Source organism: Cucurbita moschata, unplaced genomic scaffold, assembly GCF_002738365.1.
Source record: "Cucurbita moschata cultivar Rifu unplaced genomic scaffold, Cmos_1.0 Cmo_Scf00010, whole genome shotgun sequence".
In the NCBI taxonomy this organism is placed as follows: Eukaryota; Viridiplantae; Streptophyta; class Magnoliopsida; order Cucurbitales; family Cucurbitaceae; genus Cucurbita; species Cucurbita moschata.
The window spans coordinates 5098048-5123018 of NW_019268526.1; the positions used below are offsets into that span (position 1 = coordinate 5098048).

At 35.4% G+C, this 24971-nt stretch overlaps 3 protein-coding genes across 5 annotated transcripts; all 3 read left to right on the top strand.

Annotated features, from left to right (window-relative positions):
* Nucleotides 1-781: 781 nt before the first annotated feature.
* LOC111448540 (dr1-associated corepressor-like) lies at nucleotides 782-4606 on the top strand. The gene is made up of 7 exons (XM_023088207.1): nucleotides 782-892; nucleotides 1029-1093; nucleotides 2597-2669; nucleotides 3052-3145; nucleotides 3464-3577; nucleotides 3670-3730; nucleotides 3880-4606. The coding sequence occupies exons 2-7, from the start codon at nucleotides 1061-1063 to the stop codon at nucleotides 4345-4347; spliced, it is 843 nt and encodes a 280-aa protein (XP_022943975.1). The 5' UTR covers nucleotides 782-892; nucleotides 1029-1060; the 3' UTR covers nucleotides 4348-4606.
* Nucleotides 4607-5594: 988 nt separating this feature from the next.
* Nucleotides 5595-19669, top strand: LOC111448535 (protein DGS1, mitochondrial-like). 3 transcript variants are annotated; one of them, XM_023088197.1, is made up of 15 exons: nucleotides 5595-5938; nucleotides 6016-6051; nucleotides 7363-7495; nucleotides 8204-8407; nucleotides 8704-8841; nucleotides 8949-9104; nucleotides 9926-10120; nucleotides 12616-12716; nucleotides 14025-14114; nucleotides 16137-16209; nucleotides 16284-16312; nucleotides 16418-16541; nucleotides 17131-17241; nucleotides 18026-18126; nucleotides 19173-19669. In XM_023088197.1, the coding sequence occupies exons 1-15, from the start codon at nucleotides 5730-5732 to the stop codon at nucleotides 19291-19293; spliced, it is 1821 nt and encodes a 606-aa protein (XP_022943965.1). In that variant the 5' UTR covers nucleotides 5595-5729; the 3' UTR covers nucleotides 19294-19669. The 3 variants fall into 3 exon arrangements, with proteins under 3 accessions (XP_022943965.1, XP_022943966.1, XP_022943967.1); XM_023088199.1 differs by having other exon boundaries at nucleotides 5800-5938; nucleotides 7322-7495; XM_023088198.1 differs by lacking the exon at nucleotides 6016-6051 and having other exon boundaries at nucleotides 5730-5938.
* A 1163-nt stretch (nucleotides 19670-20832) lies between these two features.
* On the top strand, nucleotides 20833-24201 carry LOC111448537 (cysteine desulfurase 1, chloroplastic-like). Its single transcript, XM_023088201.1, has 10 exons — nucleotides 20833-21168; nucleotides 21386-21519; nucleotides 21602-21761; nucleotides 21826-22012; nucleotides 22445-22590; nucleotides 22668-22740; nucleotides 22855-22918; nucleotides 23195-23294; nucleotides 23520-23672; nucleotides 23747-24201. The coding sequence occupies exons 1-10, from the start codon at nucleotides 20911-20913 to the stop codon at nucleotides 23915-23917; spliced, it is 1446 nt and encodes a 481-aa protein (XP_022943969.1). The 5' UTR covers nucleotides 20833-20910; the 3' UTR covers nucleotides 23918-24201.
* The last annotated feature ends 770 nt before the right edge of the window (nucleotides 24202-24971 follow it).

The window sequence follows — 24971 nt, forward strand, 5'->3', positions numbered from 1 at the left end:
TTGTCTAATCAAATTTTTAACGTTTTCGTGTTAAATAGATTTACGAGTTTCAAGTTCATATCTCTCTCACTTTCGAATTTAAAAAGGACAAATTACAAATTTTGATGGACCAATACTACTCGTGTCATACCTTCTTATTTGTTTAAATTTTGTTTTGCTCTTATTTTAGTTTCCAACCTTAAAAAAAAAAAAAAAAAACTATAGTTAGACTTCAAATTTTTGCCATATGGTTAAAAAAACTCGTCTCAAAGTCACGATTCTTCATTAAAAAAACATCAATTTCTTTATGATTTCAATCCCATTTCAATTTCTCTCTTCCTAGTAACATCATCGGCGAAACTAGTAAACAAAAATCGTTAACTCAGAGTGAAGAATAATACATCTACAAATGTACATGAGACCCAGTGGGATTGACCCATATCCTATTTCAACTCTCGTCTAAAATAAATCATTTATTTTTTTATGGAGATTAGGTTTTCAAATAATTTTTTTCGTATATATATATATATATATATATCTCGATACAGATACAGATACAGATACAGATACAGAGAGGCGAGCGTAGACCGTTATAAATATAAATTATATTTTAAAATTTTAGTGACCAATTATTTGGCAGCCTATAGGATATAAAGTCATCTAAAAATATAAGTCCAAATTTATGTTAATAATATTGTTTGGAGAGTCCTGACACCAAAATATAATAAAATTAAAATTAAACATATTAAAGAGATTTAAATCTTTATTTATTCATATTATAGAAGGAAAAAATTTACCCGCTCAGAGCACAAAAATTGTGTGTTTTTTCCCTCGTCAGTTTTCGCTTTGCTTCCCTGTTTCAGCCTCAGAGCTCTGGCTGTGGCGCTGCCGTGCGTCTCTCTTGCTGGCTAAGGTGTCGTGTTTCTTTGCTTCCCAAGCTAGGGTTTCTTTTTCTTCTTCTTCTCCTCCGTGCTTTGTAGGGTTCCACTAACCCTCCTCGCATTCTACTCATTTTTGTGTTCCTTTTGTCGTTGTTTCCTATCTTCCAGTGGCGTTTTGGTTATTGAAGTTCTTCAACATCATGAAGAAGAAGCTCGATACCCGTTTTCCAGCCGTGAGCTCTCTTTTTCTGTTGCCTTTTCCGACTGTCTTTCTTTTTATTTTTTTTCGCGCTATTTATCTCATACTGATTTGATTATTTGTCTTGAGTGCCACTGTTTGTGTATATTCTTTATAATTGGGCCGTCGAAATGTATGGTAGCAACAGTTTCCATTTTCGGCCATGGTGGGGTTGGGATTTCGACTTTTTGTTCCGACATGTTATTGTATGTTCTCTTGTTGAGGATGAAGTGTTAATTAGGTCATCATGTCTCATATGTGATGGAAGCAGTTTTGTTTATTTATTCTTTTTTTTTCTCCTAAAGATGATGCCACTAAAACATTTTACCCTACGCACTGTTCCAATAGTTAAAATATGTACAGTGGCGTCGCTTTAATGCGTTTGTTGCTTTGAGAAATAGTTTTATTGAAGGTAATGAACACGGAGAACAACTTGAATGTGAAATTTCTCCATAAAATCTATTGCAAAACGGGCATAGTTTGTTGGAGGAATTATGCCTATGGAAGATGTACCATATAGGTTTTACAGCTTGACTTTATGGTGTTATTTGCTTATTCATTTTTCTTTTCAGAATCTTTGAGATCGTTGTTTTTTCAAATAACCCTTAACTTGACAAGATGTTTGGAAGTGTTTGTTTGAACAATTTTTTATAAAGTGACAAAACTTGTTATTGAGTGCCTCCTATGATCCTAAAGGTAGTTTGTGAACAGACAACCCCGTAATGAAGGATTCAGAAACTCCTGCCTCCTGCAGAGAATGCACCATTACAGGAGCAAAATGAATGGAAATATCTTTGAACATGATCCAAGAAATTAACTCTCCCACCTTAATCATATTTGGAATTTTAGCTTTCCATAAAAGGAAAAAAAAAAAAAAAAAAAGCTGAAGCCTCGAGCAGCCGTCAAAGCAGGAGGAAAGATAAAATGTGAACATAGGAATGGCAGGGAACCCTGCTGGAAGGATCAGGGTCCAATCCTAACATCCCTTCTCGGAAAAATAAACGACACACGAACACGCTTGATTTGCACTACCGAAAGAATTCTTGTGCATCTGTTTGGTTAGTTTTCACTCTCCTTGTGAGACACCAAGTTCCATGCCAATGTAGCATCACGCCAACACATTAGTTGATTTATGGTCTCGACAATCAGATGTGTTCTTTTATCACATTTGAATTAGCTTCATGGTTGTTTTTTATTCTTTAACTATTTGAACCTTGTTGTGATCTTTGATTATGAAAGTCGATACAAATAATTTCTATTCATTTTTCCTGTCTGCCTCCAGTGAGTTTTCTTGTGTTCCTTATGCAGTATGATCCTTGTCTGTGGATTTGTGATGGTTCTTCAGGGTGTCTCTTGATTTTGTGTTGAAGTTGGAACTCTCTGTCTTATTTGATTTTTGATATATCAACAAAATAGTTGTCTAGTCTATATCTCAGCAACTGCTTGCTGGTCGTCCCTCTATAGCATTGATAACCTGAGTATTCTGTAACATTTACAGGCTCGGATTAAGAAGATTATGCAGGCTGATGAAGACGTAGGGAAGATTGCTATGGCAGTCCCACTTTTAGTCTGTAAGTACCAACTACCAAATAATGTGATAATTCCCTAGTTGGAGATTGTTACTTGCTTAGGATTGTGCTAGGTACTCTAGAATATATTCAAATGTGAAATAAGAAAATTGGTGAAGATCACCATACAGGATATCAAGCCGTTTGAGAGGGCTGAAAACTCTTCTCACGATTGGTCCTTACCCAAAAAGATAATGATGTCTTTGCATGATCTCCTCCCATATATTCTTCATGCCAAGCTACTAATTGAAAGCAGTTCAATCTCCCTAATTACCCTTCCTATCATAAACACACACAACTGGGGGCTGGGTTGTTTTTGTTTCTTCTCCAAAATGTTGTTTCTAGAATGTGCTCTAGTATGTTGATTATTCTGTTGTTTTTGCAGCAAAAGCTCTGGAACTATTTTTACAAGATTTATGTGACAGGACATATGAGATTACTCTGAAGAGGGGGGCTAAGACAATGAACTCTTTGCACTTGTTAGTAAACTCTCAATTATTGAATTTTGGACATTCCGAGATTTTGTAAATAGGATGTACTTAATTCAACTATCAGTCTACCACTTCTCGATTATGCCATATTGATGTTCAATAGAAAGCCATTGACGGTTCTTTCAAGCCTCTAGGCTCCAGCCTCCAACTATTGATCTAATCTTATTGTTGAGAAAAATGAAATGAGTTTCTTCTTTTATTTCGTCTCAGTCTAAGTGCCATGAAGGAAAAAACAGTTTAATTTTATAGTTTTACCTCTGCTGTTGCCTACCACATTACTTTCTCACACATTCATTGAATTGACAGAAAACAATGCATACAGACGTTTAATGTATTTGATTTCTTGAGGGATGTTGTTGGCAAGGTACCTGATTTAGGTGCCTCTGATGCTGCGGAGGACCGTTGTATTTCGAAACGAAGGTTTGGAAAATAAATGTCTCTCTAGTTGGGTGTAGTGATATATGAGGTATTCATCTTTGATAGTATTTGTGGTTTTTTTCTTTTTGGTCCAGGAAAGTTGAAGATGAAGATGGTGGTAATGATAGTGAAGAAGAGTCCAAAAGGAGTAAGACGGTAAGAATTATTTTCAAAACACATATTTGTGTATCTTGTACTTCGGAAAAACAAAACACGTATTCATGTATCTTGTACTTTGGATAAACAAAACCCATATAGCAATTATGAGATTGTGCTCATTTCATTGCGGTATACCCCTGTTGCAGACAGAGGCTGGTCACAACATTAGTGGCCGAGGAAGGGGTAGAGGCAGAGGTAGAGGTCGTGGGCGTAGTAGTAGGCATTCGGAGAAGGATACAGCCATACATTCTGATAACTTGGAAGAAGATTTGGAAATTCCTAGTCATCCTGGCGACAACCTCGACAAAACTGTGGCAGACAACGGTGTAGCAGAAGCTCGAATGGAGAACGACAATATTCCTATTGACAAAGCTGTAGAACCATCAGTCCGAAACTTCGACTTGAACGTAAACTTGGATGAAGATGGGGACTCAACTTCAATTCCAGTGGCTGCTTCTACAGGTTCACCAGTAAAGCCCCTGACTGACTCGAAACACGACGAGTATCCTGGTTGGTCAGTGGCCGAAATGGAAAAGATGGTTATCGATCCAATTCAACTAGCGAATTTGAATAAGAGTATAGATGATGAGGAAGATTATGACGAAGAAGGTTAGTTATATTAGGATCCTCTTTTTCTATGGATGAGCAATTTGATTCTTTTGCCGCTAATGAAATAGTTGAGGTAGGTGCAGGATAGTGTTGTTGTTCCAGAAGAAAATGTATAGTTGAGTTGATTGTAGAGCTTTTTCTGGAATCAAAGTCTGGTAGGCTCTTCTGGAGTGTTGTGTGCATGCTTGGAAAAGCAGCAAGGAAAGTCACCCACCAATGACTATCACTTGTTTCACTTAATTTAATTCTTCATTTTCACGTGCATTTACGCTTGTAAGAAGGACCTTTATCTTCAAATAATTTCTTAGAGAGCTTTAAATAATTTTTTTAAAAATATCAAGTTGCAGGTGAACAGATGAGAAAGGGAAATACTGTTGTAGCCCAAGCTCACCGCTATCTGTTTTGACCTCTTACGTATCACTACGAATCTCATAGTTTTAAAATGTGTCTACTACGGAGAGATTTTTATACCTGCCATCTTGGGATCTCATCATTTGCCCTGCTCTCCTTGGGGTCAAGGGTCTGGTGACTGGCTCTAATACTTATTTTATAACCACGAGGCTGACAATGGTATATAACGGGTTAAAGTGGACAATATTTGCTAATGGTATGTCTCCTAAAAAGATGTTTTAGTTGCTTTAACATGATCTATTATTGCATTGACAATAAATAAATTGGATTATTGTTGCCCTTTTAATTCACATTAGGAATAAAACTCGTTCCTTAGAATTCAAACGTATAACGTCTTAATTAACGATGTGCCCTACCAGCTAAATTATGTTCAAATTGACTCATAATTATTTAAAATCTAACGATTATTTATATTTTATAACTAAATTATAAGTTTAGCCTTAAAATAAATAAATATATATAAATTTTGCCTATTTAATCCTAAATTTTAAAAATTATAGTATAGATTTCAAAACTTTGTTTTAATAAGTCTCCTTGTTTCAAAAGTCACAAAAAAAAAATAGTTGATTTATTAAAATTAAATATTATATCCAATATAATGTAACCTATTAATTTGTTTAGTATATAAGTAATTTTAAAAATGTTGAAAATGTGAAAAATTTTGGAAAAATTGAAAAATTAAGGATTTATTGAGTTTAATGATTTATTTTATATTTTTCTAAAGTTGAATAATTTATGAATTAGCTTGTAATTTAAGGTTTATTTTTTGGGAGAAATTTTACGAAGATCCTTATATTTAGTAGACAAAATGCCAAGTGGACAGTTCGTGCGGGAAAAAAGGGAGGGAGAGAGAGAGAGAGAGAGCAAAGAGAAAAGGACATTGAGAGTAAAATTAGTTTTCACTTGTAAGTTCGCAAGAAAATTCAGAAGGTGCTCGCTTCCTCTCAGAAATTCGCTGAAGAGAAGTGCAGCTCCAATGGAAGCAAAGCCAGAAGAAAGTGAAGAAAAGGGTATCAGATCCTCAATTTCATTGTACTCCCTTCGTCTATGGAACCAAATTGTAGCATTTCTGCCATCAACTCGTGATTCCAATTTTCTTTGGAAGCTTTCGAGTCTTCTTCGCCGGAGGAGACGCAAGACTGGTCTTCCTCTTCCTCTACCCCTGAACTCGATAAACTCTTCTGTGTAAGTCGCTTTTCACTCGGTTCTGCTCTTTTTCTGTTCCTTTCTGATTTTTTTTAGATTTTGCCAAATGCGTGCAGAATAACTGGTCAATGGGAAAGCAAAAAGAATTGGAGGTTTTGTTTGATTTTACTCCTCGTCTTTGCTTGTAAAACTTAGCATCTTTACCTTGAAATCTATGCTTGTTGCGTTGTTTGTAATTGCAACTGTTTTTATGTTTAGTGACACGAGTTATCACCTGGTTGTGCCGGTCGAAATGGATATCGATGTCCTTCATAGAGTTTCTCATGAAAGACTAAGGTTATAATGTTATAAGAATTTTAGAGAAACTCACAATGTCCACCACAATGACAATGGCACAAGTTCCTACCGAGCTGAACCGCAGGCTTTCTTGAGTTTATCTATAAATCCACTGCCCATTTTATTTAGAACAAACTTGGCAACTGTTTTGGCATTTACTGCACTTCATTCAAGCTAGAATGCTAATTCTGAAATTTCAATGAAACTGAGAGTGGAAGTTTCAATAGTAAAAGCAGAACTCCACTGAAAATCGGTAAAACTTTCAGTCAACCATGTTCTGCCAAATGGACCGAATATTTCTATTTTATCGAGCATACAAGACCAACCATTTTCATATTGTTCAATCCTTCAAAGCTTTACAATTTTGGTCAATATTTTGGAGGATGATGTATTTTTTAATGAACAATTTTGATGTATGTGATTTGCAAAAGAGGAGTCGCAGGGGCTCAATCTAAAGGTGTTACAACAAACTTCTCCAATAGGCAAAAGAGCAGACGAGCCATAGTAATTGAAAAGAGATACATTTACACCAAGATATAGCTAAGTAGACTAGACTCAAAGCTCGTTCTTTGGTGTGAAAACCCTTTGGTTTTTTTCACTCCCAGTAGAATCTCGGGGGCACTCTTATATCATTTGTCCATTTTCTATTTAAAATAGCTTTTTTATAAGACTATTATTTGAACTTGGAGTTCTGTTCCAAACCAACCATATACCTGTGATCTGTCTTCTTCCACGAATGTAAGTACTTGCATTCAGAATTTGGAAAATTGAGTCCAAGGTTTATATATCCGTATAGCCTATTTGAATAACTGATTCCATGAATTAAAGCATAATTTTCATGTAAGTATCCATGTAGAGGTACGATTGGAGAATTTGAAATTTGGTCGATAAGTTCATTCTTTATATTTTCTTTACACTTACTATAGTATTTAAGCTTGAGCTGATTGTTGCGAATTTTTGCATTACTTGATGCATCTTGTGACGTATGTAACATGTGATAAATTTTAATGTTATTTAAATGAAGACAATTGATGATTGTATGGAGTGTCATTTTTTATGCCATGCACATGTTTTGTTGACAAGTAGAAGCCTGCTTATCGTAATTGGCTCATGGAAACTGCAAACAGTTTAACAGTAACCGGCTGGGAACCAGCAGAGGCATCTAGACTGTATGATGTCTTGGGCGATCTTTTGGAGCACTGTTTTTTGAATTTACATAGCATTTGGAAGAACTTGCAGTTCTGGCAATCTCGTGCAGAGGCAAGTCTATTTGTTACCTAATGTTTTTAATTTATTTATTTTATGCATATATAGAAGATGCCAGGAAAAAAAATTTAGGTCCAATATAAGTGTCTTTTGAGTGCCCTCAAAAGACCTATTACCCAGTGACATCCTTCTTTCAAAATGCAACATTAGATTATCACAATGGTACAGCAACATAGCAGACTGATTAGTCATTCTCCAGTAATTCCTTTTAAGTTTCTATCATCTTCCACAAAAGTCCGATCAATGTAGAGGGACTTCAGTTTACCCGAAGCATACCAAAAAACTGAGAACAATATGCCCCCCTAAGAGCAGTCAGGAACACTGATGAAACCTTCTCCTCTTTTTCCAACACATTTGTGGAGAAAAACATTAAAGGAATCTTTTCCTGCAACGTATCTTGAGTAACAATCTTTTTGTGAGCAATGCTCAAGGAGAAGTTGAACTTATTTGGGCACTTTGACCTTCTAATCAACCTTTTTGGAGCAAAATCGTTTGGAATCTAAAGAATATGAAGAAGAAACTACAAGAAAAATTCCTTTCGTTAAAAGTCATTCCCTCGTGATTGGATGAGAGGCCTGTCAATCCCTTTCAGTTCATTTTGCTCATTGACTTTTTAATGCAAAGCATATGGTTGTTATCTTTCTTATTTCTGTTAAAACTTGGTTGTGTGTGCTTATGTCATTGTTCTCATGAAATTTTCAGGGTACGAATGCTCAAAAAGTTTACTTTATGATTTGTGAGAGAGGTCCAAGGGCCTTTTTTAGTGGAACAGCGCAGTTAATGCGCCAAAATTTTAGGGATGGTTTTTCCTTGCAACATGTTGCTCGTGAGGCATCTCTTTACATAGCTGACCGAATAACTATACTGAGCAACTTAAGATGTCATCTTGCAGTTTTTGTGGCTCAGGTTTGGTTGGCCTTTTCGGCACTCATTTTTCAAAAGAAATTTTATCATTTTTGTGGTTTTATTTTATCCTTGAAAAGATAGTTGCTCCCTCTGAGTCTGAACTCTCTCTCTCTCTCACACACACACACACTCAAATTTTTGACTTGGACATGTGATACTTTAGTTGGAGATCAGATTTGGAAAGCTCTCGACTTTTTTATAGTCTTCTGAGACAATGTTAGAATGATGTTGTCTCTTAGCTCTCTCTCATTTTCTTGTTGGCTTATTTTGATTTTGTTCTTTTCTGGTTCTTGTAGGTCTTTATGGAAATTGACAAAATTGGGGCGGAGGCAGTGAATGATCAACAAAATTCCTTACCGTCATTGTTGGTTACATTGAATGGCTTATTTCTCGATTTAGAGGCATCAATTTGTCAACTGCATGCAGCACATCAAGTAACATTGAGATTATTTGTTAACTTTATTGCTAAAAATGCTGAAGCAGAAATTATTCTAATTTCACGTTTCAGTTCCTAATGTTTACTTTGTATATGACTATGCAGATGGATTTAGTCGATGGCAGCTTTTCATTTCCTCTATTTGAAAAATTACCAGATGTGAACAAGGAAGGATCTCAGTGGACAAGTTGTGAAATTGGCGATGCTATCAACTTGCTTTATCAGAACCTTCACAAGTTGGACTCTTTCATATATATTCTTGTAAGATGTCATTTTCCATGCTTCTATTATTACTAATTTGATTTTTTACCCCTGAACTATTTTGTAGCCAAGAAAAATACTTTGATCATAACCTGCCCTGTCAACCCAAATGAAAGCTAGGAATAGTAATATTCTTACTACCAGTTTAGTAAAAATTTGACTCAACAGTGCTCACATTTCTATATAGATGCGTAATCACCGAAGATTCAAGAGAATCAGTATATTCTGTTCCAGTCACTTCAGCATTCAGATACTATAGACACATGTACAAGGATCGCCTAAAGTAATTAATTTGAAAAGACAATAAAGAACATAATTTGTAAGATATTAACAGTAATACAAATTGTTAAATCCCCACTGAATTTTTGGTAAATTTGATTTTATAGTCGTACTATCACACTATCTTCACTTTTGGGCTTGAAATTTACATGAAAACCTATGTGTGGTTATCAATATTAATTGAGAAGAAATGACAATTTAGTAGTCTGAGAATATAAACTCTTGTTTTGATACCATGTTAAATCTATCACTCGATGCTTTAAGCTAACGTGTTATAGTAAATATAGTTTTTATTCTTAGTGTAGCACAAATATACTAATATAAATACTGTAACCTCCCCCCTCAGGCTGGTATTGAAAACGAAGTTTTGGAGCACCTTAGAGCTATTTCCTACAGTGATGTATTAATTTTTGATAGTTTATGAATACTCTTCACTAAGCTGTGTTAATTTATGTGTGTTTTCCTCATACTTTGATTCTTCTTTTTGTATTATGCCTTTCCATATTAAGAGGTATTGATGTGCACCTGTCTTTCTTTCTTAGGTTTCTAAACATCGAAAGCCAAGGAAACTAACTCAACACTGGCTTAGATATACTTGTGGTGCAGTTGGTCTTTCAGTCTGCTCTGTTTGGCTAATCCAACATAGTAGCTTAATGGGGAGCAATGACATTGAGAATTGGTTTAACGAAGCACATAATTCAGCAGTCAGTTTTTTCAAGGATCATGTAGAACAACCGGTATTACTTTTACTATTTTTATTTGTTTTCCCGTAATTGGCTATTTGGAGCTCAGTTGTTTATTTTCTTTTACCATTGTATTTTATTTTTCTTGAGTTTGGTCTTCAGTTATGGTTGATTATTATGCTAAATAACTTTGAAGCCTCTCTTCATGTCACGTTGGATCTTTTTTGTTTATCAATTGTGAGAAGGGATGCTTTATTTCTCAATATGAGTGTTTGAGTGTTTGCTGGCCGAGGAAGTGATTGAGGGTGCTTTTTTCTCTCCTTACTGAATTTTCTAGGCATAACGATCCCTCTTGCTGGTGGTATGTGTCCATTATAAAGGATCCATAGGTAGAGCTTAAGATCTTTTTGGGTATGATGATAATCATTATTGGCTTCTTGGAACGGTCAGGGTTCTTTAATGTTGCTTGTTGAGTTGAGAAGTCTGATGAGGGTTGAAGAACTAGAAACATTGAATGCTTGGGAGGTTTATTGATGCTTGTGGCTTCGTTGGTTTTATTCGATAAATGTTTGCCACGTGCATTGAATCTTAGGGACTGTAGAATTAGTTTGAGGATTACTTTGCTGGAGAGTGTCCTAGAGTAGGTTCATGAGGCTTGTAGGAGTGTATTCAATCTTTCCAAGAAGTGAACTTTGTTGAAGGAATGCTCTTCATGAGTTAGTATCTAAGCTGAGAATGAATGATATCTATTACTCGCTCTATTACTCAGCTTGAGTATCCAAGCTGAGGTTGAATCTATTACTTACTCTATTACTCGGCTTGAGGGAGTTTGAGGGGAAGTGTTGAAGAAATGACCTTGATATAAGAAATATTTGTGTAATCCCATTAAACGAGGGAAGTAGTTGACCTCTCTAATTTAATCTGTAGATTTATTTAGACGTCTTGCTACCCATTTATTTAGATTCATGATTAAGATTTATTTAGATTAGATTTATTGTTACCTAGTATTTGGAGATTTAGGTAGCCTTCATGTATTATAAAAGTCACATGTACCTCTTTGAAATTTAACATGAAAAGCAAGCAAGATAATTTAGACTTGCAACAAACTCTTATATTGGGGCCCACCCTTTTTAGATTAAAAAGTATGTGGACCAGGGACTAGGAATTGACAGGCGTTTTTTCTTTTTGTTTATTTCATTGCTTCAATGAAATCTGTTTCTCATTTTTTTAAAAAATGTTTGGCAGGTTTTTTCTTGTTGGAAACTAGAGGTTTTTATCTGCGCTCATATCTCAATGGCATAGCCTTTTGTGATCATCTCTTGATAGAACCTTTTGTTACGTTTCACTACATCAATGAAATTGTTTTGTTTCCTAGAAAAAAAAAAAAAAAAAAAACTAATTAGAGGTTATGAACCAACAACTGGAAAGTGGAAGTTTGTAAGACTATCATATATGATTGCTTGCGTTTCTAAGGTTTATCTTAGAGAATCCCACTATCCACAAACTTCTTAGAACTTGAGTGATCAGATATCAGATGAAGCTTTGGGTAGATTTTACTGAGGGTATCGTGCCAATTCAACTTTGTAGATTGAGCTAGATTAATCAATGCAACTTTCTTTCACCAAAGCTTCTAATGGCCAAAGAAAGTGATGTTTAATGTAATTATTCACTTCGTTTTATTTTGTTATATTGGAGGCTGTTTTTTTATTTTTATTTAACTTTCTCCTTAGTTCTTTCATTCCTTCTCAATGAAAGTTTTGTTATTCTTAGAAAAAAAAAGTGATGTTTGATGTAGTGAGGCTTTCCATATAATAGTTCCCTTCTTTTCCTCTTATTTTTAATTATTTTAAAATGTAAGAATGAAAGTACCAAAGAAAAGGTTCGTGCAAAAAAAGGGACAAAACGACACAATGGGTTGCTAAAATACAACCAAAAGCTAAGGAGCATCAATTGTTGTTCATGAGGAAAAACCCTGAAACGGTTTGAAGTAGAAATTCAATGGGGGGGGGGGGGGTTTGCTATTGGTGTCTTTCTCCCTCGGTGTGTAGCTTTCGCCTAAGAGACGAAGAAAATATTGATAATTTATTCTCCGGTGTCCTATTGTTTGGAGAGGATGGTGTCTTTTGTTAAAGACCTCTGGTTTGTTTGTGTGTATACCAAACTTGGTGATGGAGTGGCTTCTTGAAGTTCTAAGTGGGTGGAACCTCATAGGAAAGGGAAAAGTTTACAGGTTGGGCCTTGTTTTGGGAACTATGGAAGGAAGGAAGTCGGAGGGTCTTCGAAGATAAGTCATGTACTTTTTTCTTTTTCAGTAGTAAAACTCCATGGAGACATTGAAGTGTGGCACACTTCAAAATTCCTCTAGATTAGTAGCAGCTTAGTTGCCTAGTTTATTGGTTAGTTAGTTATGGTAGCACCTATAAATTGGCTTGATGTCCATGCCAGGGTTCATCAATGTTCTCCATTAATGTAACTTAATAATGATTGATTTCCAATGACTCACATTCAGAAACTTTATTGAATTGGTATTCTAACTCCCTATTTTGCAGCTTATTTCAATTAGAGACGAACTTTTTGATACATTTAGAAAGAGGCATAAAGGTGTCATGGAGGTTCAAGAGGTTCAATTAACTGTCAACTCACTGCACAGGTGATTGTCTTTCACGGACTGTAATTTTTTTTGAGCTCCAGTTTATTGCTGGAGATGAGAAATGTCGATCTTGCATAATTGATTTCTATCTCCAATCAGAAAACTATTGACTTTTTAGAAAATTGTTTTAAAAACAGCTTTCTGTTTTATTTTCAAAATGTTTTTATATTTTGTGATTGGATGACTTGTAATGGTTAATATTGTTAAATAGAAATCACTATTTACAGATTTTTGATTTTAGGAGGAGTAACAATTTCATTTTTGTTTTCCTGAAAAATAGGTCATTTATTTTGTTGTGTTGTAAAACAAGATCCAAATGAAAAAGCTTGCCTCCAAACTCCACGAAAGCCAAAGTAGAGCAACATAAGAATCCATGAAGAACTCTCCTCGTTAACTAACGTGAACCCTTAGACTTTATTTCATTACGTAATTCCAAATTCTTCAAAAGAAATTTGTTCTACAGAACACAGCCATTATTAAAGCCAATTTTCAAACAATCCCTCTAGTTTTTCTTTATTTTAATTAATTAATTAATTAATATATTTATGTACTTTGATTGAAATGCTGAGAAGATTACAAAGGAAATACCTAAACCTCTCTGGTCACTAACCCATTTGGGATGAGTTTGACCTGTGTCAATATGATGGAGGTTGATGACTTTTAGTTAACTTCCGTTCTTTCCACATGATATTTTCTTTCTCGCATTGACTTTTTCTTAGACTAATAATTGATAAAGTTTAAGAATTTGTCTTGGAAAATTGTTAGTTTAGCTGTTTTCAGTCCTTATTTCCCTAACTGCTTTAAAGATTTGTGATTGGTCAAAGGAATAACCTTAATTTGAGAAGTATAGGTGTAATCCTATCAAATAAGGGAATTAGCCTATTTTGTATTGTTTTCTTTTCTGTAATGTTTCATCTTCTCTAGAAAATTAGTTCTATTATAAATAGATCTATGCTCTTCTCTATTGTATAATAAGAAAACAGAGTAATATACATTACTCTTGCAACGTGATCTACTATCAATGTTACTGTGGATATTGATTCTACTATTCATAAACCCATAATTTTGGACGAAAGAGCAAATTCCTTTGTTCTACGAAATGGTAATTTGTGAGAACACATTATACAAAACAAAACATTAATAAGAAATTTGAGAAAATAGTTATCAGAAACAGGTTTCACGGTATTTAATTGTGGAAAGCAAAACTATTTTGAAAGAAATTCTAAATTTTACAGCAATATCCATATGTTTTTTTTTTTTTTGGATGAATATGCAAAAGATATTAAATAATCATCCTCTTCTTTCCAGAATGTTACTTGCTTTCAGTGAACACACGAAAGGCCAGAAGTTTCCAGACGATGCATCAGATCAAGAAATGCTTGCAATAGTTATGGCCAGGTTATTCCCCCTATCTTGTTTGTAGTTTTATCTACTGTTGAACTTTGCAGGGTGCATGAATTTGTTGTTAAAAACTGAGGAAGGCTGACATTTCCCATAAACAGTGTTATTGCATCTTCTTTAGATTGTGTTTTTCTTTGGTTCCATAACAAATGCTAGAGATATCCATTTAACCTGCGGGGTTGGGGCCCCGTTGGGGAAGGTATTCCTCGTTTAGATGGGTAATGGAGGAGGGAATGGGGAGAGATTTCTCCCCGTTAGATAATTGGGGACAGGGATGAGAAATATAATCCCCGTCCCCCTCCCCACACAACTCCCAGACCTGCCCTGTCTCCATCCCCGCCCTGGATAATATAAATATAGGTATATTTTCAAGGAGAGACTTTCTAAATTCCACTTCCAAGTTCCATATATTTCCAAAGAGGGAGCAAACTTTCAAAATTCAATTCCAAGTTCCAATGAGTTTTATGTCTTTCAAGTTTCAATGGTTTAAGATCTTGCTTCCATTTGTTTGATTTTTGTAATAAGAAATGTTTTTGACATTTGGATTAGTTTTTGTTGTGCAAATTGGATTAATTTATTTGTCACTTGAGTTATTTTGTTTTGGTTGCATTTATCGCTATTATTGTTGATTCAACTATTAATTTATTACTTGGAAAAGAAAACCAATCACTATTTTTTTGATGTCGTTTTTCTTAGATTCGAAAATCATATTAACAAAATTTCCCCTTATAATTTAGGTGTAGATTAATTTTATATATTTTACTACTCTTGTAGGTGAAATGATTTTATCTAACAAATAATAATTTACAACAAGGTGGTTCAACTCTAATTTCCAATATCTCACAGCTAATCAACACCAATCAATAGTTTATATTGAAAAATGAAAAGTATACTTTAAAAGTTTCTTTTAAATTGCTATTTTTTTAAAAAAGAATAATAAATGGGAAAAAGTTCCCCATGGGGCCCAATTCCTACCAATTGTCCGTAGGGAATCTCCGCCCCAAATCCCACAAAAATAATGGGGAGTTTCGCGGGAATGAGAAATGAAATAGGTGGTGGGAATGAGGAATGATTCAGTGCTTTGACAATTTAGTACTTATGTCATTAGAGATGTCCACAGAGTGGGACAGGGACGAGAAAGCTTTCCTCATCCTCGCTCCCACCTCTTATTTTACTCCACATCCCCGCAAAATTCCTCATTTATTTTTGTGGGGATTGGGGCGGGGCCAAAGTCTGGGACGGGGAATGTATTCCTTGTCCCCGGCCCCTATTAGCAAATGCGAAAAAATTTCTCCCCCCTCCCTCCCCATTCTTGTTTAATCGGGGAATCCTCAGTCCCGTGGATTAAATGGACATCTCTAATGTCATGTTGATGTGACCATCGACTAGTGTGTTATTCTTCATATTATGTCACAAATTCAACTTTCTGCTCTTGGGTTTCTAATGAGTTCTTCAATCACATTGTGACACTTCTGTTGGCTCTTATGTTGAAGTTTACACCGACAGCTTGGTCAATATTTAGCAACATGCATGTTTCCTCCTACTTTATGCTCTCTTCATGTGGGGTTCAAATGTTATTTGACATTAGACATCTTTCTTTTCCCTGTTTTATCTCTCTGCAAATTTGGTGGAAGATAGTTAGGTTGTTTGGGGTTAGCTTGGCTATTCTTATATTGGTAAAGGAATGCATGTACAGGTTGTTTGTGGAACCTATATATTGGGAACGGCAAGTCCTTTGCTAAATAAGATTAGAAATGTTATGTGGAATGCTTTGCTAGAAATAAACAAACATAATTGCAGAAATTCTACAAGGAACCTTAGTGTTTTAGGATTTTTTTCTTTTTAATTTTTTGCTTCCTAGCAGAGCTTTAATTTCATAAATATTCTTATATTTTCGTGATTTTTGAATCATGTTTTCTTGGGAAAAAAACATTGCAATAATCTAATATCCATTTGTAAAGGTTGATCTAATGAATGCTTTTCTTCGATGATAGATATTCATTGTTTCATCTACTTTAGGTATGAGAAAGAACTGATGCATCCCATTCAAAATCTTCTTAGTGGAGAGCTGGCCCGTGCTTTGCTTATCCAGGTTATTACATGTTCAATTATTATCTCCATACGACAGGTACACTATACTTGATAGTTTTCTCTGTGTCGATGCAGGTGCAGAAGCTAAAATTGGATATTGAGACGTAAGTTTCAGAAAGTTACCATTTTTGGTGAACAATCATTATATAACTTCATCTTCCTTTTTGGTTTCATGGCAATGGTTTCATATTATGATGGCTTTTAAATAGGGCAATGCTTGAGCTTGACCAGATTCTCAAGGCAAATGAAATCAATTTCGCTGTTCTAGCTGCATTGCCAGCATTTTTTCTCTCACTTCTTTTGCTGATGCTTTTGCGTGCTTGGTATAAACAGGTAAGTGGACTAAAAGCTAGTTTGGTTCACATCTTTTAACGTTAAATTCAAGTGTGATGTTGTTCTTATTTCTACTTTTTTCCGAGTTCCTTTATCAAATTAGATTTTGCCTTCCTGAAAGACGTTAGAGTAGGACAGCTGCAGTTGAGTGCTGATACCTTCATCAATTGTGTGGTCATGAAGTTGAGTGGGGACTGCTCTCTATCCCAGTGGCCATCGACTTTCCCGGATTTCCCTTAAACTTGGTCGAAGTATCCAAACCCCCAAGCCCACAGTCCATAAGAACACCTTGCATTCATTCATTCTCTATTTCTCTCTTTCATTCGTTCTTTTTTTGGATATTTATTTCACGAGACTTCAATGAAAAGTAGCAAGCCTATTTTCTTTTACCTGATTAATCAGCCCCTAGGGAGAATGGTGATAGAGATTTATTGCAGTCTTCTTCTGTTCCTCAACTCAAACCTCATTATTTTTCAGTTGATGTTACAAATTAACCCTAATCTTCTGACCAACAATTGGCTAATACCACTCTATGTAAATTTTTTGGAAAAAAGAGACAGTCAGTTTACTTACTGATTATGACATTTAGGATACTAGAGCTGAAGGGAAGGGAAGAGCTGCTCGGCTTCAGAGAAGACTACTTGTCGTGGAGGTGGAGAAAGCAATTATGCAATACCAGAGTTTTGTTGACCAAGGACGTGTAAGGAGCTCAATCTACTTGTTGGCTTCTCAAACATGTTTCTTCTCTGTTTGTACACATTTTGTTTGCTATAAAAAATCATGTTTATTTTGCAGATCAGCATGTGAATGTAAACATTATGAAATAATTAATCCTAGCATAGTAAGCCAGAAGTTTTTACTTATTTATTTGCTATAGAAGTTACACTTGTTAGAAAAGAGAACGTAAAAGAAAAGGAGAGTGGACTAGTAGTCTAAGTCAACCTTCAATTAAGGGGTATTAAATTAGAACTTCCAATTGGTCCTAATCAAACAAAAGTAGAGAAAAAACTGAACCGTATCCTTTTGGAAGCCTAGAGAGATGTGTCAACACATGCTCAGAAGAGGAAACAGGAATTTTTTTAAAGAGCTTGAGAAAACATGGGAGAAGGCATGGTCCTTGTGGGGTTAAACATCTCTCTGTGGCCGTTAGTGACTAAGACTTTTTGTAACTATTCTCTTGGCTTGGTTGTTTGTTTTAAATTGGACTCCCTTTTTGTGTAGTTTTTTTTGGGCTGGGGGCAGTTGGACTTGTTGGGCTAGTTTTTTGTATGTCCTTTTGTAGTCTTCCATTTGTTCTCAGTGTAAGCTTATTTCCTCATACGAAAAAGGATTATTGATTAGCTACCTGAGTCTCAAACATAGATATTTCTCCATCCCTAAAAGGCAAACACAATATACGAGAGAAGGAATTGTCTTTCTTCACGTTGCTTTATTGAATATCTTGAGAGCAGAATGAGAAGGTTTCCATTTTTCAATATTTGCAGGTAAAAGATGCTGAATGTAGGTTTGGGTTACTGTTGTATAGTTTGGGTCGGCTGTACCATGCTTCCGAGAAGCATGCCAAAGCAACCGGTGAATGGCTATAGTAAGTTTTAGTTCAGCTTTTCTTCTTTCTTTCTAGGCAATACTTTCCAACCAGCATGTGTTCCAGATATAGAGAGATGGCATCTGCATTATATACAGATAAATTGTTTGCTCGACTCTTTTGTCAAATGCGCCATCATTTTCGTCAGGAATTGACCTGAAAACATGTGACAATTTCTAGGTCATTAGGAGTTGCTTTTCATCAATATTTACGTTTTTCATTCATTTTCTCATACAAATCCTCTTCTGTGTGAAACCGGGAATATATTTGAAAGGAAAAAAAATCTACAAGTAAGAAGGGGTTAAAACAATCGTGACATGGCCCTGAAAACATCATATACATCAGGACGCCCCATCCTTTGAATTGAAAATTATAGGGATGTCAGTGAGTATTTACTTACAACTTCGTTTACCAAGTACAACATTGGAGTTCTGCTCTATCTTCTAACCAATCAGGAGGATACTCTAATAGATATAAATTTGCAATGAATGTTTACCAATATGCCATTTCAGGAGTCACATCTTTTTTAATCTTACGATAACTTCTAGATGAAAAATGCTCCCTCTCAATGTAGCCCCTTTATGTAGAAAACAAATATCCTCTTTGAAGCCCCTTTTTGTTGTTTGTTACTTGGCTCTCCCTTCGTGGATTTCTTTTTTGTGTACCCTTGTATTCTTTCATTTTTTTCTAGTCGGAAGCTTGGTTTTAAAAAAATAAAAAAACAAATATCCTCTTTGAAACAAGGAATCCTTTGACCACTGGCCATCATTATCATCTCCTCTCTTGTACTCATTCTTTATCAGCCCCCTCTTCGTCGTTCTTCTACCTTTTGTGGTTTATTGAAATTTGAGTTCCCCAAACCCTGCGCGTGATTTTACCAGAAGCCTTATTACCTTTTGAGATAAATAACATCTTAAGATTACATTCACTGTATGCTCTTCACTATATTAAACAGTTACTTGCACAAATATTAAATTTGGTTCTTGGGTTAATCCATACAATTATAGTGCATTTACATTAAAGCTGTAATCTAACCTTGTAAACAGTTTGAGGCAGGATATTCTGGATCTAGGGAAGCCTGGTCTTCCAACACGAGATAAACTCAGAATTACGTGGCGCATGGAACGGGTGTACGATTGTTTACTTCCCACATTGAAAAGGTCATAATGCACGTCCTTTTCTTCTCTTCAACTCCACAGGAGTATTTTTTGATTTGCTTAATGGAGGTATTTTGCTCCCACACTTCCAAGCCTAATATTTTTGGAAAGCCCCCTGGTTAAACCCAGTTTGCGTTGCCTTCATTAGCTTTTGATATACAATGGTGTCTAGCCTGTTACTTTTTTGTTGGGCTGACAACTTCAAATTTGTCTTCACGGTAGTATTGGCCTTTGTTAGAGTACTTTAACAAATGAAAGAACCGTTGAAAATCATGGATGGATTTCTTATAGAACCTTCTTTTTGGAAGGAAATATTGTAGTTTTTCTTTGAATAATTATTTTATGAAGAAATGATAATCACAGGGACTTGCACCTTTCTCAAGTCATTCTTTATTTGCATAGTTATAGTGTGTTATTATTTTTATTTATATTTTTTGTATTAATTGTGTTCTCTGTACATTTTTTTTAATGGATGGTTCGTACACTCAAGGCCATTGTTAATGGTAATTTAGTCTATTTTTACTCTTTTTCTTTTAGCTCTGTATGTGCTTCGATCATTTGAACTATGTTTAAATATGTTTAAATTAACATTCACATTTTTATTATTGATTTTATGTACTTACATAATTGGATCATTTGAAGGATTTAATTCTTATTGTTGGAAGCTCTCATGTTGTTGAAACATTTGCTTGAAAAGTAAACTAATTTAAATTTACGATTTTATCCCTCTACACCTTACCTTTATATAAATGTCACCATCTTTACCTTAAATTAAGAGAAACATGTTGCAAATTAGCCTCCTAATAAGTTTTTGTTCAAAGAAACATTTTAACATGTATTCAATGAATTATAAAATATATTTACATTTATGGATTTGATTTCATATGTTGGTGGCAAAGTTTGATTTAATTGAAATCATTTTTGAAGATTTTTTTTTAAATGAGTGAGTGAATGAATAGAAAGTGAAGCTAAAAATTGTAACATGCAAACCTATGTAAGATTTGGAGCTCTCTTTTGTTAAATTTTTTATATTAAGCCTAATTATTAATAATATTCTTCTTCAAAAAGAAAAAATGTTTTATCTATTATAACTACACATTGGTAGTAGATATGTCCCATTTGAGATTTTCCTCAAGATTTTTGAAAAAGAGACAAATATCTTACTATCATATATATGTTATGTGTCATATGTCAATCAACTGATATGCTACGAACAGATTGACCAAGTATAGTCAATCAACTGATATGCTACGAACAGATTGACCAAGTATACTACCAATATATCATATTTATTTGCCAACATGTACCCATGTTGTGCTTAAAATTAATTTAATTTAAATTTTTACTGAAGTATTTCTAAAAAAAAGTTTTTGCTATATATATATATTTATTTATTTATTGTTACTTTCTTGCTTTTGAAGTTTACGTTATTATTAGTTTTCCTTGTATAATGGTGAATATTATTTTTCTTTACCGATATATTCTTTGAATTTGGAGTTGTTATTATTTATTTATTTAATTTCTAAGGTCAACTTTACTTTATAAGTGATACAGCTTTATTGTGTGTAGGGGCATCGATACCATCCATCCAGACCTCTTCGATTCTCTCAAGTTTGGGAACGAAAGGATGATGGAAGGTGTGGTTCTCAAGCTCCCATCCTTCCAATTCCAACTCCATTTCATAAACCCTAGTCGTTGCAGTTCCTGTTTCTCCTCCACTCTCCGCACTTCCTCTTCTCCTTCTCTCCGCTTCCGCTTCCGCAGATTTTCCTCTCCCTTCTCTGTTTCTGCTTCAGCTTCCACCGCTAGGGAAACGGACAACTTGCATCTTGGTTCTCTTTCGCTTGGCCACTCAACTCGACCTGATTTCCCCATCCTCCATCAGGTTCTTGTTTTTTATTATCGTTATTCTGTATGTTTTCTTTGGTGATTTGGCCGATTCCTCTTTTTTCATTAATCATAAACCCATTTCTCGTCTATTTGGTATTAGTTCCTTAAAGTTTGTGAATCTCGTTATATTTACTACCACTATTTAGTCTCAAGTGATTATTGTTGTAATCTATTGGCACTTGTGGTGTTAATGGCCGTGTTGCGATCCGCAGGAAGTAAATGGCTCCAAGCTTGTCTACTTGGACAATGCTGCCACCTCTCAGAAACCGATTGCCGTGTTGAAAGCCTTGCAGAATTATTATGAGGCTTACAATTCAAATGTTCATCGTGGCATACACTACTTGAGGTAGGTTGTTCATACTTTGGTATGAAACGTGAATTTAAACGATGTCTTGATCACTTGTAATCACGACCATTTGTGATTGTAGTGCGAAGGCAACGGACGAGTATGAGCTGGCAAGAAAGAAGGTTGCGTCTTTTATCAATGCTGGAGATGCTAGAGAGATCGTTTTTACTAGGAATGCAACTGAAGCTATCAATCTAGTGGCTTATTCTTGGGGCATAGCGAATTTAAAATCAGAAGATGAGGTGCGTATCGTGTAGCCTTATACTGCAGTAACTTTAACTGTAATGATCTTTTCTTTCAGTGCAGATCATACTTACAGTTGCTGAACATCATAGTGCCATTGTCCCTTGGCAACTTGTAGCTGAAAGGACTGGTGCTGTTCTGAAGTTCGTGAGTTTAGATGAACATGATGTCCCAAACTTGAAAGATTTCAAGGAGATGTTTACAACAAAAACAAAGCTTGTGGTTACCCATCATGTCTCAAATGTACTAGGTACACCCTTCTATTTGATATCTTAGCACTATTGTTGTGAAATCTCACATTGGCTGGAGAGGGGAACGAAGCATGCCTTATAAGGGTGTGGAAACCTCTCCCTAACAGACGCGTTTTAAAACCTTGAGGGGAAGCCCGAAAGAGAAAGTCCAAAGAGGACAATATCTGCTTGTGGTGGGTTTGGGCTTAGGCGGTTACAACTGTAATTTATTTCCTTTTTTTTTTTTACCATTCAATTTGTAAGCATTACTCAAGTGGAACAAGTAGTAGGTGAGTATTTCCAACTGAAGTGTGATCATATCTTTTCAGTTATTACACGTCAAGTTGAATCTTCTTTGGCTGAGTAAAAGTAATAAAATTCAATGAATGAAGAAGGAAAGAAAAGAACTGATGTACATAGTGGAATTCAGTATGATTTGATTGTGTCTGCAGCATCTGTTCTTCCAATTGAAGACATAGTTAGCTGGGCACATCGTTTTGGGGCTAAAGTGCTAGTAGATGCATGCCAGAGCGTTCCACATATGGTTGTCGACGTCCAGGCGCTTGATGCTGACTTTCTTGTTGCTTCTTCTCACAAGGTTAGGCTGTTTTCTTATTAATTAAATCTTGGGCCTTACATTTGTGCATATGAAGTTAAGGAATAAACATGCTTCAGATGTGTGGGCCTACAGGCATCGGATTTTTATATGGAAAGATTGATCTGCTGTCTGCAATGCCTCCATTCTTAGGTAGGTACTTCGAGAAGATAAGCTATGAAAGCAAATATATATAAATAAACTTGTATCAGTTAGTTAGACGGGAGTCAATATCTAATTTTCATATCTGGTCCTACATGGCTCTAGGTGGTGGAGAGATGATCTCAGATGTATTTCTTGACCATTCCACATTTGCAGAACCTCCTTCCAGGTTGGTGAACTGCAAGGGTGCAACGTTTTCCTTTTATTCTAAATGGGGTGGAAAAATTAGAACGTTCAATATATAAGACTGAGGACATGCTGAATATGCCATTAATCTTCTATGTTTTATTCCTAAAATTAGAGCACCTAAAGTTTCATTTAATTTTTTTAAAATAATATCATGAACTTTAGCGCTTTATCTATAAGTTTCTATGCTGGCTGCTGATTTTGTTTGCTCATCTTTTTGCAATTGACACTTGGCTTAATTTCGAACGTAATACATTAGATTCGAGGCTGGGACACCAGCGATTGGAGAAGCAATTGGATTGGGAGCTGCTATTGATTATTTGTCTGAAATCGGCATGCAAAAGATTCATACTTATGAAGTGAGTTGATTGAGATTTGGCTTATGTATCCCTTTGAAATTTGTTGGGGTGAAAAAGTTGCATAGTAATGGAAATCTTGCTCTAATCAAGGGATTCAGATATTATTTTTCATCAACATCCTGGAAATCTGAAATCGAAAACTGGAAGCATAGGATGAGATGATAAATATGTTCACAAGTTTTGATACTGTAGTCTAACCAGCAATGAGTTTCTGTCTGCTAACAGGAAGAATTGGCGAATTATCTATATGAGAACCTTCGTGCAGTCCCTAACATTCGCATATATGGCCCAGTCCCTAATGCTCAACGTGCTGCTCTGTGCTCGTTCAATATTGAAAACATGCATCCAACGGACATTGCAACTTTTCTTGATCAACAGGTACATCAAGGGAGATTGTATTATTAGAGTGCATCACTTACTTTCTATGGGTCCTTACATATATTTTAATGCAGCATGGTATAGCCATCAGATCAGGACATCACTGTGCGCAGCCCCTCCATCGGGCTCTCGGTGTGAGCTCGAGCGCACGAGCTAGCCTTTACTTCTACAACACAAAAGAGGATGTGGACTACTTTATCCAGGCTCTAAATGACACTGTAAATTTCTTCGATTCCTTCAAGTAGGGATCTGGTAATACCAAAACTTGTTGGTTTGGCGGGTCCACTGCATGGGGATTATGCTCTGTTTCTTATGCTCTGTTTCTTGGTTTGATGAAGATTGTCTTTCTTCTTGCTATCTTGAGCTGAGCCTGTGACATTTACTACCAGATGTTTGCCCATGTAAACACCACAGATTTCTCCTAGTTTTAGACTTTAGTTTATCTATAAATTATTTAATTAAGCTATGCTTTCGTGGACTCATTTTTCTCAAGATAATGGATACTGTCAGTGTATTATATATAGTGAACACTCAAATAAGAAGTCTCAGATTCCTTAGGCTCATGACCATGACGGTTTATTTTAATGAAATATAATACCATAAAATCAATTTTATGTTTGATCTAAAAGTATACATAAATTCTAAAGCTTAAGTTTATATATGAGATTCTACCTAAGTTGGAGAGGGGACGGGACGAATCATTCTTATAAATCTAGATAGAAAGAAAATTTAAAAAGATAAAAGAATGTGGAAAGAAAATCCTTATTATATGAAGAAATGCAATAAAACATAAAAAGATAAGTAGAAAATATAAAATTAACTTTTTTTTGGAAAAAAAAATAATGACAAAAAAACTTGTATAAATTAACATGCTATTCGATCGGTTGTATTCAATTGAATAAAGTCCGGGAAGCTTCTTCTCCAATCATCCATTGGATTTTGATCGCGGAAGCGAAAGAAGATTTGGGCAAAACGCTGCCGTTTTAGCGGCTCCTCAACCAAGAATCGCAAGAGTAATGTCTCCATCTCTGTTTCTGGCTGTGATTTTCCTCTTGATTCCTCACATTGGTCCCGTCTTCAACCACAAAGGAAAATTCCTCTCGTTCGATTCCAAAAAGCCTCACTCTATGACCAAACCAGAATTCTACGACTTACCGGAGCCTTGTGTTGATTGCAGGATCCAATTCAAACATCGGAGAAGAATGGGATCCGATGTAGTAGTAGAGAACAACTATTTGCCGCGATTCTCCTCTGTGAACGAATCGTTTGATATCGTGTTCACGCTAGGGCAACTCGGAG